The sequence below is a fragment of the Asterias rubens genome, chromosome 22, assembly GCF_902459465.1.
Source record: "Asterias rubens chromosome 22, eAstRub1.3, whole genome shotgun sequence".
In the NCBI taxonomy this organism is placed as follows: Eukaryota; Metazoa; Echinodermata; class Asteroidea; order Forcipulatida; family Asteriidae; genus Asterias; species Asterias rubens.
The window spans coordinates 3,813,410-3,829,803 of record NC_047083.1 but is presented as its reverse complement, the minus strand read 5'-3'; the positions used below and the strand labels follow the sequence as shown (position 1 = coordinate 3,829,803).

The window sequence follows — 16,394 nt, the reverse complement described above, 5'->3', positions numbered from 1 at the left end:
TTTATATTATTTTCTATCTCACAGACAAAAATCCCGAGGAAAATGTAGCGGAACACTTCGATTTTTATAGTAAAAGGGTTAAGGGTCACCCATTTGTCGTCCATTTAATTTGAATATTTATGAGATGTTAATTTTTAGCTGAGCTGATTTTTCAGTGGAGGGAACGTTATATCTGCCTTTCTTCCTATTCGTTGGACGTGGACACTACGCTCTCTACAGCCAATCAAAAACTCCAGGTGCACCTGTAAGTCTAAGATTCCCTAAATCCGCTAAAACTATGGACCACATACCGTCCAGGACACCCTGGCGATGGGTTTTGACGATTTCAAGACAGTTTGGGTCTGATTTATTGGAGAATTTACCCCGAAATGTTGGGCAGTTTTACGGGGCTTGGGTTGCCCTTTGTGGCTCGCTGTCATGGCGTACAGCGACTAATCTCTTGTGCCCGTGTGTAGCGGCGTGCATGTTTGTGGTGTTCATGATCATGCACACGAACTCATGCAAAAGTGGTGTGGTGCACTGTGCGGTTTTTTGTGTTTAATTTCTTACTCATTATATAATTGATTGGGTAGCATGCAAAATGCAGCACTCATTGCTCTATGACATACACAATTAATGGTGTTTTAAGTGTTGGGGTATTTTTTCTATTTCGTTGTCATTGATTGTGATAAACGTCTACCTCGGTGTGGGCTCAGTTAGTTTTGTTCACGTTTTTCTCATCCACCAAAAAATAGAGCAAGGACCTCAAATCAATCATATTAAAAGTTATTCACATGGTTGGACCATGGAGGTAGAATTAATTCTACCTCCATGGTTGGACCCTAAAAGAGTAGAAGTGCATTTGTTTACATCTTATTTAAAGAATTATTGTTACCTGTGATTGTTGTTATATTTCTAATCATTTTGTGCCTGCTACCTTTTTGTCTGTGTCTAAAACAAAATAACAACATTGTTATTTTTTTTTTACTTTGTCTGTGTACTTTTTGGGCTGCTTCAAAAGTGATTCTGTACAATAATTGTAATGCCCCGGCAAGGGTTGAAGAGCTCTGGTAATTCGACGGAGCATTAGAATTATTATAACTAGATTATGTCCTGCATTCAATTGAAAACATAGTCCAATAAACGTCACCAATTCGCAATGAATAATTCGCGTCAGTCGATTTGGGCGTAGCTCCTCCGAATCATTCTCTTCGAAAACAGCCCCATCAGACATCAAAATTTGTATCTCATGAAGTGTTAACCGGGCTTTACTTAGTTCTTTTTCTAGTGGGTATCCAATCTTCATCCTCACGAAGTTCGTAGACTGGAGTAGTTGCGATGATCAGAACCCTCCATCATAGTCGGAGACCCTGACTTTCGGGAGGATGGATGGTCACAATCATCGCAACTAAGGCCAGAGAGACATTGCAAACCATATTGGCAAATTTATCAACTGTTTTCAACATGTGAAATGTACACAAAAGACCGATCCATTAGGCTCCGCCCACGACGCATGTGCGAGCTTTTTACAATAAACACATCGACTTGTTAAATGAATAAGGATGGTGGAATGATACTTCTGGAGCGCCGTAAAATAAACTAAAAGTATATATTTTCTGTTTACTTTTTTCAAATGGTTCTCTATAAACATCTGTTACATTTGTCTAATATTTTTTTCAGATTGTGATATAAGTTTGCAGCGGTTACAACAAAATGGAAGCCACAACTGCAGTTGTTCAGCCAGAGCAACTGACTACGGTCCAAAGTATAGCAACCGCCAGTCAACCCATGCAGCTACAAGTACAGCAAGCTGGACAACAGGTAAATGGGCTGTCAGTTTGTCTGTAGTTTATGTATACAGGAATTGCAACTCTTTCGCGGAATTCCGCATTTTTTTGTTTGTTTTTTTTTACAAGAAAAAAACAAAAACGTAAAAAGAATAATTTGTTTTTACTGTCTTAAGCCCAGTTCTTACTTCCTGCGAAGGCGAGGCGAATTTTGGCGTCACAGCTCTGTTGTCACGGTGAATGTTGCAGGAGTTAAGCACATTTCAACTGTTTCAAATTATTCATGGCAACGTTGTGACATCAAAATTAAAATCGCATCGCAAGAAGTATGGACTGGGCTTGTATTATCATCCCCGCAGGAGAGCTCGGCAAACTCCCACAAGGGGATTTTAACACCAAGCTGGCAACAGTCATTAACGTCTTAGTTCAGACTTTTGGCTGAAATCATACCTTTTATGCCTGGCCTGGTGAAAAAATTCAGACAATATTTGTTTCCACAATTGAAGAAATCCTGCTCATTGTTCTACTTCTCTAGTACTTTGGATACTGTTTCGAAAGGCTCCTTGGAGTCTGTAACCCCAGGGGTTACCAAATGGTACAAATGGCATAATTTCAACATACCTTTGAATTTGTATCCAATTTCAGACTTTTTCGTTAGTAATGACTCTCACCCCTGTTGATTATGAACTGCACAAATCAAATTGTGATTCCGAAACCAGACGAAAACACTTGTTCTATTCATTGTGAAATCACGGTTAGCTTGGTAGGATTCAAACCCACAACCTTGTGATTGCAAGTCTTGCAGCTCCACAGTGACTTCCTCAACTTGAATACTAAAAGCTCAGAACCCTTTTGTCATTCACAGGCACAAGTAGTTCAAGTTGGTGGGTCGGGTCAGGTGATGTCCTCTGGCCAGCCAATCACCATCCAGCTCGCAGGTGGTCAGGGAGGAACCGTCCAATTACAGCAAGTTGGTCAGATGTTGCAGGTTACCGGCCAAAATGGACAGGTCCAACAAGTAAGTTGTTGATCACATGGTTATCGCGATTCTGAACGGCAATGCGTTGTGGGTAGGTAGATATGCGGTGTATGCTGTCATGCATGACTCACACACGCATCGCCTATATCTTTGTGTTGGTTCAACAGCGCCCTCTCTTGAAATTTTGCTATTTGCGATAAACCTTGCTCTTAAAGATTTAACGAAAGAGAAAGGATTACTGAAGGAGTGAGCCCGAAAACCCACAGACCATCGCCCCAAGGTTGTCGCTTAGAAAATGCATTGTTGTCGCCAGCTGTTCTTCCGTGGGCTGTCTGCCTCCTTATATAATGGTCGTGGCGGCCATGGTAACCGACCGCCTGGTTGATGACAATGTCGCTGCTGTCAAACCTTGAGTAACCATAAAATAGAATGTTTATAGGATTTGAGGCATTGCACGGTCAGGTATCAATACATATTTGGTTTTCAGTAACGCCATGTGTGTATCTACTTGCCAGGTAGAGTTTGTTCAAGATAAGAGAACTGTCTTGCTTGAATTGAATGTTCATTTCATAAAACCATTTCCTATAGATCCCTACACTCGGAAATAAGTTGTATAAAGATTTCTAGTAAAAGATGAACCATCCCATACCGATGGCTAGCTTTGGCCAACGGAGAAATTTATTCAAATACTTGACGTTTTTTCCTTTTCAGAACTGGTTTGGAAAGTGGTACTATTAATAACTTTCAAAAGTGTTTCATACTAAATAAAAACTGTGTGGCTGTTAAAGGAAGACTTGACCTTGGATCGGTCGAGTTGGTCTTTGAAAAGCGTTTGTAACTATTTGTATTAAAATGCAAAATGGTTAGAAAGATGTTTTAAAGTAGAATACAATGATCCACGCAGATTTGCCTCAAAATTGCGTGGTTTTCCTTTTACTTTGCGAACTAACACGGTCGGCCATTTATGGGAGTCAAAATATTGACTCCCGTAAATGGCCGACCGTGTTAGTCGACGAGGTAAAAGGAAAATTGTGCAATTGCGAGTGATACTTGTGTGGATCATTGTATTCTACTTTTAAAACATCTTTCTAATCATGGATTTTATAACAAACGTTTACAAACGGTTTTTTTAAGACCAACTCGTCCGATCCAAGGCAACATGCTCCTTTAAATCACTGGGGCTGACAGAAGGGGTCAGTGTTCATTTGATGCTGAGACTGTCAAACTCCTACCGTGGTCCTTTCTCTATAGTGATGTGTACATTTAAAAGATTGTAAGCTGAAATGTAAAATATACTAACAATAACAATTTTCCTTTAAAGGCACTGTACACTATTGGTAATTTCTCAAAACAATTTGTTTGCATAAAAACGTACTTGGTAACAAGCAATGGAGAGCTGTTGATAGTATAAAAACATTGTGAGAAACGGCTCCCTCTGAAGTAACGTAGCTTTTGATAAAGCTGTAATTTTTTTCTCAAATAATAAAAGACTTCAGTTGAAGCCTTTTATTATGCATCTGAAAGCACACAGAGTAATGCAACAACGGTGTTTTTCTTTGTTTAATCTTTTGCAACTTCAATGACCAATTGAGTCAAAATGTTCACAGGTTGGTCATTTTATGCATATGTTGGGATACACCAAGTGAGGATACTGGTCTTTGACAATTACCAAAGGTGTCCAGTGCCTTTAAATTTTTTTGAAAAGTGTTTTGTTTCATTTTGTAGATTCAGTTAGTTCAGCAACCTCAGCAAGTACAGCAGGCACAACAAACACAGCAGCAGCAACAACCACAACAACAACAACAACAACAGCAAATAACAGTACAGCAACCACCACAGACACAACAGGTCATTCAGTTACAGCAGAATGCAACAGGTCAACAGCAGGTCGCAGGTCAAGCTGCAGGTCAACTACAGGTAAAGTTATTAGTTTTTAGCACCCCGCTGTCTCCCAACTTCTTCACTGGTTAGCAGGGAATTTTAACGTGTGCGCATGTGTACTCCATGTTCAGATCTAGCTACTGTTAAATGAAAACTGCATTCAGTTGCAACAGCTAAATGAAGACGATCAGAGCATACTGATCGAAACGTCGAGTTGAAGCCAACAGTTCTATTCATAACCACCCCAACTCATTAGTATACACATAATGAATGTTTATGAGTGCAATGGTGCGAATATGTTCATGAGTTGAAAGATGGAATGTTCTATTCAACGAGGCGGAGCCGAGTTGAATGGAACATTCCAGCTTTCAACGAATGAACATATTCGCACCATTGCACGAATGAAAAACATTCATTATTTGTTTTATATAACATCCAAGTAGATCTTTGTCATTTTGATTGAAAGATACAACTTTCAAAACAAACAATTTCAACTGTAGAAGCTGAATGCTAGTAATTTTACTATGCCTTCTTGCAGTAACACCTGCTGCGTTACCAAAGACACGCGCACGCAGTGATGTTTTTACTCAGCTTTTTCGTTCCATCCGAAAAGTACCATTGCACGCTGCCAGCGTGCAATGGTACTTTTCGGATGGAACGAAAAAGCACGGTGAGTGACTCAGCGTGCAATGGTACTTTTATTTGCTATCACGTGACGGACAATCCTCCAATCAAATGGCAAGGATCTGCTTGGGTGTTATATAAAGATAGTTATTACATGGTAAACTTTTCCATATCGATGATGATGATGTTGTAACCCATGAATAGGCCTATCATTAGATATCCAGTGCTCTTTACCAAATACATTTTTATGGTTGTTCATTTTGTGGAGTAACTAACAAAAGGACACCATGCCTTTAGTAAACTAAACTTGTGGACAGGTCATTAAATGTCTGTCGAGGTTATAGTGTTCCGCCTCTCCCAGCGATTCCTGCGACACTGGCTTCGCGCGAGAGCAGTGATCTCTCTATTCGATCGTGGAGACTTTAATCATTACATCACCACCACAACTTGACTATCACCGCGACAGACATTACGACTTGTCCACCAGTCTATTCACAAGCCTGTTTTTTAATTTTTTTCGGTCGTTAACTTGTGAAGTAATTACCAAAAGTACACCCTGTTCAGTGAGCTTGTGTGTTAATCTATCGTCATGTTTTTTGTCAGCTACAGCAGTTTGTGACATCAGATGGTCAGACAATCCTGTATCAGCCCGTCGCTAACGCAGATGGAAGCGTTGGGTTACAACAGACCAATCAGAATGCTGCCAACAACCTCATGGCTGCGATGCCAGTTAACTCTGACGGCGGAATCGTAATGGTAAGTATCCATATATAGTGGCTTCTTATTAGGGTTATAGATGGACTGACTATTTAAAAGATTTGGGTACCTTTTCAAAATGTCCATAGATTTACATTAAACTTACAGGGTTTGAAGATAATGATAGTGGAAAGCTTCCCTTCAAATATTACTTACTGAGCAGAGCCTGATCCCTCCACCTTCCCATCCTCAAGATCAGAGGATCCCTCGCAGGCACTTCGCAAGCGACGTGTCAACGCTACTAGCCCGCCACCCTTACCAGCCCTCCTGGACAAGAGACAGATGGACCGATCAGTGGGACGCATCAACATCACCGCTCCGACAGTTCATTAACATTCCTTCAAATAAACCACATGATTGTGTTCTCCCCCCAATTCTTGGGTTAATCTCAACAGACTACGCTCAGGTGTCGGCCGTACCAAGCATTTCCTACACAAAATAGGAGCTGAGCCATCCGACTCTTGTGAATGCGGTGAAGCACAAACCATCAAGCATATTGTCTCCGACTGCAATATTTACCAGGCTCCACATGGTTTTGAAGGCATCATGCAGCTAGACGATGACACGGTAGACTGGCTTTCTTCCAGTCTGCCCGTATAAATCACCTATCTTGAACCTGTTGGCTACCACACGCACAAACAAACAAACAAAACTTACTGAGGTGCTGTAGTTTTTGAGAAATGAGTAAAACAATGTCATGAAAATACGTTTGTAAATGATTAAAATAATTTTCGCCTCATGAGATGAAAATTATTTTCATGACATTGTTTTACTCATTTCCCAAAAACTACAGCACCTCAGCACATAATATTTTCAGGGAAGCTTTCTGCTATCATTATCTTCAAACTGTGTTAGTTTAGTGTAAATCTGTGGACATTGTGTTTTTTGTCCTACAAAAGTTACATAAGACCCTTAACCCTTTGGTGGGCAATATCCAATTTTTTGGAAATCCAACAGGGGGGGGGGGGGGGGGGGCGGATTAACAGTGTATTCGCAAGCTTGTTCTTTGTTGGTCTGTCCAGTTGTTTCCCTCAGTTGATTGCTCTTCTAGTTGCCCTCCTGTTATGTTCTGTTATGTTTTTTAAAGGCAGTGGACACTATTGGTAATTACTCAAAATAATTATCATCTCAAAACCTTTCTTTATTACCAGTAATGGGGAGAGGTTGATAGTATAAAACGTTGTGAGAAACAGCTCCCTCTGAAGTGCCATAGTTTTCGAGAAAGAAGTAATTTTCCACAAATTTGATTTCAAGACCTCAAGTTTAGAACTTGAGGTCTCGAAATCAAGCATCAGAAAGCACACAACTTCGTGTGACAAGGGTGTTTTATTCTTTCATTATTATCTCGCAACTTCTACAACCGATTTAGCTCAAATTTTCACATATGTTGAGATACACCAAGTGAGAAGACTGGTCTTTGACAATTACCAATAGTGTCCACTCTCTTTAATATTCTTGTGTGCTTTTTTCTTTCATTATTATTTTGATTGTTTTGTTGTGTTATCGTTTCACTTTTGCTGTGCTTTTTGATGTACTTGTACGTTGAGGTCAAATAAATAATAATAAATATTAATAACAAAATTTCTTGTTTAATTATGGGGCAAATTTTGCTTCAGGCATTATGCTATGTTTCCAAATTGTTTGTGTGATGGGGGCACGCAAGTTGAATGGCCTTTTGACATGCTCTTTCTCTGTGACATTTGATACTCCTTATTAAAGGAACACGTTGCCTTGGATCGGACGCGTTGGTCATTGAAAAGCATTTGAAACCCTTTGTGATGAAATGCATATGTGGTTAGATAGATAATTCAGAAGTAGAATATAATGTTCCCCACATATTTAGCTCGAAATTGCACGGTTGTCCTTTTACTTTGCAAAATAACACGGTCGGCCATTTATGGGAGTAAAAAATTTGACTCTCATAAATGGCCGACCTTGTTAGTCGCTGAGGTAAAAGGAAAACCACGCAATCTCGAGGCGTTTTTTCAGATCATTGTAATCTACTTTTACATCATCTTTCTAGCCATATACAGTTTGTATCAAACGGTTATAAACGCTTTTTATTGACCAACTCGACCGATCCAAGGCAATGTGCTCCTTTAACCTGTTAACTATCATTAGCTGTGTCTCAGACCAATGCACAGTGGCGGTATTTTGACCTATTCTAGGGGAATATTGAGCTATGCGGCACAATGTTTTTTGCTGGGCAAAAGTTGTGAGTCCTGGGTAGGCCTGCCCAGCACCGCCTACCGTGGCTACAAAACTGCTTCTTATAATAAAGTGTCATTTTGGTTTATCCGTAAATGTGAATTCATTTATCATTCTTATTATAAACAAATCCAATGGGATACTTTGAGGCGCTAGGTGGCGGCAGACTTACCGGGTAAATTTCCATTGTTTGCGTAGCTCTGAGCATGCGCACATTATCGAGAACAATGAATTTTACCTGGTAAGTCTGCTGCCACCAAGCGTCCTGAAAATCTCCCATTCCAGTTAACATTTTTAGCTAACAAAAGCCCAATGGTCTCGTGATTTCTTACCAATGCTTTTGGTCAGGACTGTGAAAATGAAATTTAATTTCAAAACTGATTTTGTTTTGTTCAAGATGGTCCCAGGAAGTGGTGGAATCCCAACCATGCAGAGAATACCCCTACCGGGGGCGGAGCTACTGGAGGAAGAGCCTTTGTATGTCAATGCTAAACAGTACCATAGGATACTTAAGAGGCGGCAGGCAAGAGCCAGGCTAGAGGCGGAAGGAAGAATTCCAAAGGAAAGGAGGGTGAGTAGAATGATGATGTTACTCGCTCAGGGTTTTTCACAAGCGGTTTTGGACGATCGTGCAGGATTGGTTTGCGACCGAACAAAGTTTAACCCTGTGGACAACCCTGCCGTATACAAATATACGTAGGTCTATAGGTCAGTTGGTATGGCTTCTGATTTTAGAGTGTCATGGCTGAGTGTCTGGCTTTAGAGTGTCATGGCCGAGTGGTTAAGAGCATCAAATTCAAATTCTGGTGCAGTCACCAGAATGTGGGTTCGAATCCCGGTCGTGACACTTGTGTCCTTGAGCAAGATAATTTACAAATTTTGTAAATATGTTGTATAAAAGGCCATAATGAATTTCCCATCGTGGATAATAAAGTGATTTGAATTTGAATTGAATTGAATTGACTATAATTGCTTCTCTTCACCCAGGGGTAAATGGGTACCTGCGAGGGTAGAGGTTGATATTGTGTATGAAAAAGCCACAAGCGCCTTACAGGCAGCTCAGGGCTGTATACTCCCAAGGGAGCTGAGAAACATTACAGGGATGTTATTGGCCCTATGACCAGGGCACTAATGTACAGCGCATTGATACGGTTATTGTGAAATGCGCCATATAAGAATTTGTTATTATTATTATTATTATTATTATTATTATTATATACACATATTAACATGGATAGAGGTGAGGCCCCTTCGTTATTACAGAATTGTGATGTCAAAGAGTAGGATCCATACTGAATGGCCAGACATTTGTTTTTCTGATGCTTATAGTTTAACAAAAAAAGAAGCTTAATAAAGAATAAAAGTTCATTACAAACTTTTACTTTTTTTTTTTTCTAAAACTGAAATCCCTTTTTTCATTTCAAATGTGGATTTACTGAACTCCGTCAGTTTTCCGCCATCGTGGAAAATCATTGGCCCTACTAAAACCCTTTCAAACTTTTTTCGCTTTTCATGGTTCCACAGAAATACCTTCACGAGTCGAGACACGCCCACGCGATGAACAGAGTACGAGGCGACGGAGGGAGATTCAACCACGGCGCCGGCGGGTCCATGGGGGACTCGTTCGATGCAGATTCACCGACGATGGTCCCAAGGTCAAAGTTCACTCACAATGAAAATGCACCACAACAGGCACAGGTAGGTCGATTCTAGAGCTGTGCAGAAACAAAAATCAAAAATCCCTCAAAGATATATTGGAATCTTCTGTCGATGCATCTAAATTGCAAACCATGCCAGAAATTCACTTGGGCAAATCCATTCTCTTAACGATATGTGTGCTGGGTTTTTTCACACAATACTCAAGAACTGTGGTTTTACACTCCATCAGAAACATAACAATCACGCTAAAGTAGTAGTCCCAGCCAATTTTCTATACCTTCTGCCCAGGTAGTAGTCATTAAAGCAGGACAGTTCTTTTCAGAATTGAGAAGTCTTCCGAACAATCTACTCCGCGGTACTAGAATAAAGAAAGACAGTTCTCTAAAGAACAAACTCTACCTGGCAAGTAGATACACACATGGTGTTACTGCAAAACAAATACAAAGCAAGACAGTTCTCTAAAGAACAAACTCTACCCGGCAAGTAGATACACACATGGTGTTACTGGAAACCAAATATAAAGCAAGACAGTTCTCTAAAGAACCAACTCTACCTGGCAAGTAGATACACACATGGTGTTACTGGAAACCAAATACAAAGCAAGACAGTTCTCTTAACAGCAAACTCTACCTGGCAACTAGATACACATGGTGTTACCGCAAAACAAATACATAACAATCATGGTCTTGCTCTAGGACAACAGTGCAATGGCCGAGACCAAGGCAACATCCGAACTTGAGCTCGATAACGCTAGAACTTGATTACGGTGCTCTAGACTTGCTCAACCACCGCTGTAAATTATTTGGTAACAGTACATGTGTCCTCAATGTTAAACGGCATACCAATAAATTGAAAAATTTTGACTGGTTTTCCAACGTCCAAAAATGTTACAATTCGACTGAATTTCAAAAGACAAAATTCCTCCGATTGTTTTGGAAAAATGCACAGCACTAGTCGACACTCAATCTGTGGTCTTCTATGTTGAAATATTAATATACTAATACAAAATAATACCTTATTTTTAAAATATTTAAAAAAAAAAACTTTTTGTTCTAACATACTAACATGGGCATGATATTCTTCTACACTGGACACTATTGGTAATTGTCAAAATCCAGTCTTCTCACTTGGTGTATCTTATGCATAAAACAACAAACCTGTGAAAATTTGAGCTCGATTGGTTGTCGGAGTGGCGAGATAACTATGAAAGAGTTGCAAGATAACTATGAAAGAAAAAAACACCCTTGTCACACGAAGTTGTGTGCTTTCAGATGCTTGATTTCGAGACCTCAAATTCTAAACTTGAGGTCTCAAAATCAAAATCGTGGAAAATTACTTCTTTTTTTAAAACTACGTCACTTCAGAGGGAGCCGTCTCTCACAATGTTTTATACTATCTCCTCCCCATTACTTGTTACCAAGTGAGATTTTATGTTGATAATTATTTTGAGTAATCACCCATATTGTCCACTGCCTTTAAGGCTGATTTTGTTTTAAAAAGGCTTTTTGTTTGCCCTTGGGAAAAAATCTGAAAAATTGTGCTTGAATTAGCCTGAAAAGTCTATAAGAGCCTACACCCAAAAGTTTCCCAAGGTTTTTTCTGTGACCAACTATCATGCCTGCTATAACTAACTCACGACCGGACAAGTTCAGTTGTCTTGTTGTTAATCCAATTGAAAAGCAGCTCCTCACTGTGTAATGACATTGAAAGGGACACGTTGCCTTGGATCGTGCGAGTTGGTCATTGAAAAGTGTTTGAAACCGGTATGAAAAGTGTTTGAAACCATTTGTTATAAAAAACATGGGTTAGAAAGATGTCTTAAAAGTTATATATGTTTTGAAATTGCATGCTTTTCCTTTTACTTTGCAAAGTAATGCGTTTGGCCATTTTTGTTTGACTCCACAAATTGGCGTGCCGTGTTAATTCACAACGTATAAGGAAAATCATGCAATTTCGAGGCATATTTTTGCGGATTGTTATATTCTACTTGTAAAACATCTTTCTAACCCATGTTTTTTATAACAAATGGTTACAAACACTTTTCATAGACCAGGGGTTGATTTCACAAAGAGTTAGTACTAGTCCTAACTTACATGTAGGACTAGTCCTAACTTACATGTAGGACTAGTCCTAACTTACATGTAGGATTAGTCCTAACTTACATGTAGGACTAGTCCTAACTTACATGTAGGACTAGTCCTAACTTACATGTAGGACTAGTCCTAACTTACATGTAGGACTAGTCCTAACTTACATGTAGGACTAGTCCTAACTTACATGTAGGACTAGTCCTAACTTACATGTAGGACTAGTCCTAACTTACATGTAGGACTAGTCCTAGGAGATATTAAAAACGTACGACTAGTCCTAACCCCTGATCGCCTGATCCAATGCCACATGTCCCTTTAACTTTTTTAACGAAAAATGGACTTCAAATATTATTTTTGAATTAATATCTCTCAATTTGTTGATTTCAAAGCATACTTGATACCAAGACAAATGAGATACTCTCTCTTATGGCTTGTTCAAATAAAACCGTATTGTGCAGAATGTTCTTTTTCTAATTACATTCTGGGGTCGATTTCACAAAGAGCTAGGACTAGTCCTAACCTAGGACTAAGTAATCAAAACGTTTAGCTAGCTAGTGCTAAACTAGTCCTAAGTTAGGACAAGTGACTCCCCCTATAGGCTAGTCTTAACTCTTTGTGAAGTTGACCCCTGGGGTGGATTTCACAAAGAGTTAAGACTCGTCTTTTCTCGACTAAGAACGAGTTACTCGTCCTAACTTAGGACTAGCCATACGTTTTCAATATCTCCTAGGACTAGTCCTAAGTTAAGACTAGTCCTAACTTTTTGTGAAATCGTCCCCTGGTCTTGTAAAATAAATTCTGATCAAGTAGAATATTTGTGCAACAGGCCCTGTGGTCTTTTGGTCCCCCCCCCTATAATTTAAGCTATGGGAAACTTTTGGAGAGGTACCAAGGCAAAGACCAGGGCCCAAATTGATTTTTCGAGTCCTCACGCGTGAGGTCTTGAAATCAAGTATCTGAAAGGACACAACTTTGTGTGACAAGGGTGTTTCTTCTTCCATGAGTATCTCGTAACTTCGACAGGTTTGTTATTTGTGCATATGTTGAGATACACCAAGTGAAAAGACTGGTCTTTGACAATTACCAAAGGTGCCTAGTGTCTTTAAACAGCTCTTAGAAATTTGGCTATGGGTAATGAAGGCCGTGGTCTGTGTTGGCCTCCGTGCCAGGGCTGCCTGTGTTAATGAAAACATCAACAAGAAAATGCCATTTAGCGTTTTAGGAAATTGTCCTTATGATTTTTGTTTTTCCCCTTACAGTATGTAGTGACGGGACAGGCCGTTAACTCGGATTCCGACGGCTCATTAAACATCAACCTTGAAATGCTCAGCGGTGCCCCGCAAATGGCGACCAGCAACCAATCGCTTCTGGAACAACCTCCGAACATCACGACCAATGGGGCAACAACCACTGCGTAAAGAAAACCATCATTCAGTAAGGAGTAATGAAATACCGTTTACTACAAGATTTGTGTAAGTTTTTGTAAAGTTTTTGATAATGTACTTACAAAATAACCTCTATTGCTAGCCCATTCTGTTGTGCATAAATAGGCCTAAAGAATTTATCTTTATATGTTGCTTCTCAATATCCAAGCTAGTGTAGGAAACACCTTTTTGCAGCTAAACTACACAGATTTTACTCCCGAGTATAGGTTTACTTCCTCGGCACCGATTCACGCCACTTCCATAACACGCATTTGATCGTTCACTCAACACAAAGCACGAACTCTATTAGGAAAATGTAAATTTGTATTGAAACTTCGCAAAGTGCTCCACAGCACCTGCTGTGGGTTATTACGTGGTTTAGACCGTATTCAATAACCTTTTTTTTTGCTATGAAAGTCGCCATCTTGTAGGGCAAACTGTATGCTTGTTCTAACGGACACATCAATGAAGCACGCAGCCTTCCCGGTTAGATTTCTACGGCTCATGCACTAACACAGACGCCATGTTGTAGGGCGGATATTTGAATGGTGACGTCGTATTCAATAAGGTCTATTTTCAAAATCCAGCAAAACTCACATTGAAATATTTCAATTTAGAGCTGACAAATGATTTCTCACCTAGTGAAATATCTTTACTCTACTGTTTCAAAAATCATTGAGATCATTCAACATAAAATTGACGGGGTCCATGGCGTTTTGTACACCCGAGGGGGGAAATGGCACCCCAGGCAAAGCCGAGGGTGCCATTTTCCCCGAGGGTGTACAAAACCCATGGACCCCGTCACAGCGTGCAACAATTGTTGTGTTATACCTTGGTAACATGAATATTCCTTGGCATCCTTAGCCATGGTACATGCGTTTTTGTTGCACGTTATGTGATTGGTTCTGGACCAATCAGACTTGACAGTTTGTTACCGAGGTATAACAATAAGATTTGTATATTGTAGATTGTCACTTCACAGGCACTGGACTTGTTTGGTATTCTCAAAATATGTAATAGCATAAAAACTTACTTGGTAATGATCAAGGGAAGTATAAAAACTTTTTGAGAATGAGAGTCCCGTCAACACATTTAAAGGTAGTGGACACTATCGGTTATTACTCAAAATAATTATTAGCATAAAACCTTACTTGGTAACGAGTAATTGGGAGAGGTTGTAATGATAGTATAACACATTATGAGAAACGGCTCCCTCTGAAGTGACATAGTTTTCGAGAAACAAGTAACTTTACACGAATTTGATTTCGAGATTTTGAGGTCTCAAAATCCACCATCTAAAAGCACACAACTTCGTGTGAGAAGGGTGTTTTTTCTGACATTATTGACTCGCAACTCCGACGACCATTTGAGCTCAAATTTTCACAGGTTTGTTATTTTATGCATATGTTGAGATACACCAAGTGAGAAGACTGGTCTTCGACAATTACCAATAGTGTCCAGTGTCTTTAAAGGATTTGGATACCTTTTCAAAACGTCCATAGATTAACATTAAACTTACAGGGTTTGAAAATAATGATAGTGGAAAGCTTCCCTTCAAATCTTACTTACTGAGGTGCTGTAGTTTTTGAGAAATGAATAAAAAAAAATGTCATGAAAATACATTTGTAAATGATCAAATAATTTTCATGACATTGTTTTACTCATTTCCCAAAAACTACAGCACCTAAGCACTTAATATTTTCAGGGAAGCTTTCTACTATCATTATCTTCAAACTGTGTAAGTTTAGTAAGTTTAGTGTAAATCTGTGGACATTGTGTTTTTTTGTCCTACAAAAGTTACATAGACCCTTTAAAGTGAGAAAAACACCCCTTGCTGAAAACCCTCCATTAATTTCAGTACCCACCTCACTTTGTCACTAGTAAAATTTCACATCTCACTGAGTTGCCTTTATTATGTGAAATCCAATCTAAATATAGGGGCTTTGAAAGTCCTTTTTTTTTGCACTGAATCTTGTACTTTTAGTTTTTAGTTTTTTAGTTTGGGCTTTTGTTCTTGTTTTCCTTTTTTTTGTTTTTTTTTTTTTTTGCTTTCATAGATTAAATCTATTCTTGTAAATATTTCTACCTCTATGCCCTTAGTTTTTAATGTAAAAATGAAATCATTAATTTATATCCTGATTTAGTAGAAATTAAATTGTGTAGGGGAGATTGATATAAATTTGCAGTTTCTGTGTATATTTCTTCCAAACGCCGTACATGTAGTTATTTTTGTAATGTTGAAGGCATTGGACACTATTGGTAATTACTCAAAATAATTATGAGCTTAAAACCTTTCTTTTCTCGAATTTGATTTCGAGACCTCAGATTTAGAGTTTGAGGTCTTGAAATCAAGCATCTGAAAGCACACAACTTCGTGTGACCATGGTGCTTCGAGGGTGTTTTTTTCTTTCATTAATATCTTGCAACTTCGACGACCGATTGAGCTCAAATTTTCACAAGTTTGTTATTTAATGCAAATTGATACACCAAATGAGAAGACTGGTCTTTGACAATTACCAATAGTGTCCAGTGTATCAAAGACTAAATGTCTAGAGCAGGACTTGAATTTGCGATCTCTGGATTACGTGCTGGCGCTCTACACACTGAGCTACCAAGCTCCTATGTCGGCAGTCTCCCTCTTTGTCATTACCTCTGTTCGGGTTGCCAGTTTGAAGCCATACAACCTGTTACTCTTAAAGACACTGGACACTATTGGTAAAGACTTGTTGTCACAGTTGGTGTATCTCAACATATGTTCATAAAATAACAAACCTGTGAAAATTTGAGCTCAATAGGTCGTCGAAGTTGTGAGATATTAATTAAAGAAAAAACACCCTTGTCGCACCATGGTCGCGTGGAAAATTACTTCTTTCTTGAAAACTATGTCACTTCAGAGGGAGCTGTTTCTCACAATGTTTTATACTATCAACCTCTCCCAATTACTCGTAATCAAGAAAGGTTTTATGATAATAATCATTTTGAGTAATTACCAATAGTCTCCACTGTC

General features: G+C 39.1%; 1 protein-coding gene across 5 annotated transcripts; it reads left to right on the top strand.

Moving 5' to 3' along the window:
* The first annotated feature begins 165 nt into the window (after window positions 1-165).
* On the top strand, window positions 166-14,159 carry LOC117305473 (nuclear transcription factor Y subunit alpha-like). 5 transcript variants are annotated; one of them, XM_033790347.1, is made up of 8 exons: window positions 166-244; window positions 1,660-1,800; window positions 2,632-2,784; window positions 4,477-4,662; window positions 5,854-6,006; window positions 8,612-8,785; window positions 9,739-9,912; window positions 13,223-14,159. In XM_033790347.1, exons 2-8 carry the CDS (start codon window positions 1,693-1,695, stop codon window positions 13,379-13,381), a joined length of 1,107 nt encoding a protein of 368 aa, XP_033646238.1. In that variant the 5' UTR covers window positions 166-244; window positions 1,660-1,692; the 3' UTR covers window positions 13,382-14,159. The 5 variants fall into 5 exon arrangements, with proteins under 5 accessions (XP_033646238.1, XP_033646237.1, XP_033646235.1 ...); XM_033790346.1 differs by having other exon boundaries at window positions 4,471-4,662; window positions 5,860-6,006; XM_033790344.1 differs by having other exon boundaries at window positions 4,471-4,662.
* Window positions 14,160-16,394: the final 2,235 nt, after the last annotated feature.

Coding starts and splice junctions, on each gene's coding strand:
- LOC117305473 (XM_033790344.1), top strand. CDS start 1,693: ATGGAAGCCACAACTGCAGTTGTTCAGCCAGAGCAACTGACTACGGTC. Junction 4,663..5,853: donor AAGCTGCAGGTCAACTACAG/GTAAAGTTATTA, acceptor GTTTTTTGTCAG/CTACAGCAGTTTGTGACATC. Junction 8,786..9,738: donor GAATTCCAAAGGAAAGGAGG/GTGAGTAGAATG, acceptor ATGGTTCCACAG/AAATACCTTCACGAGTCGAG.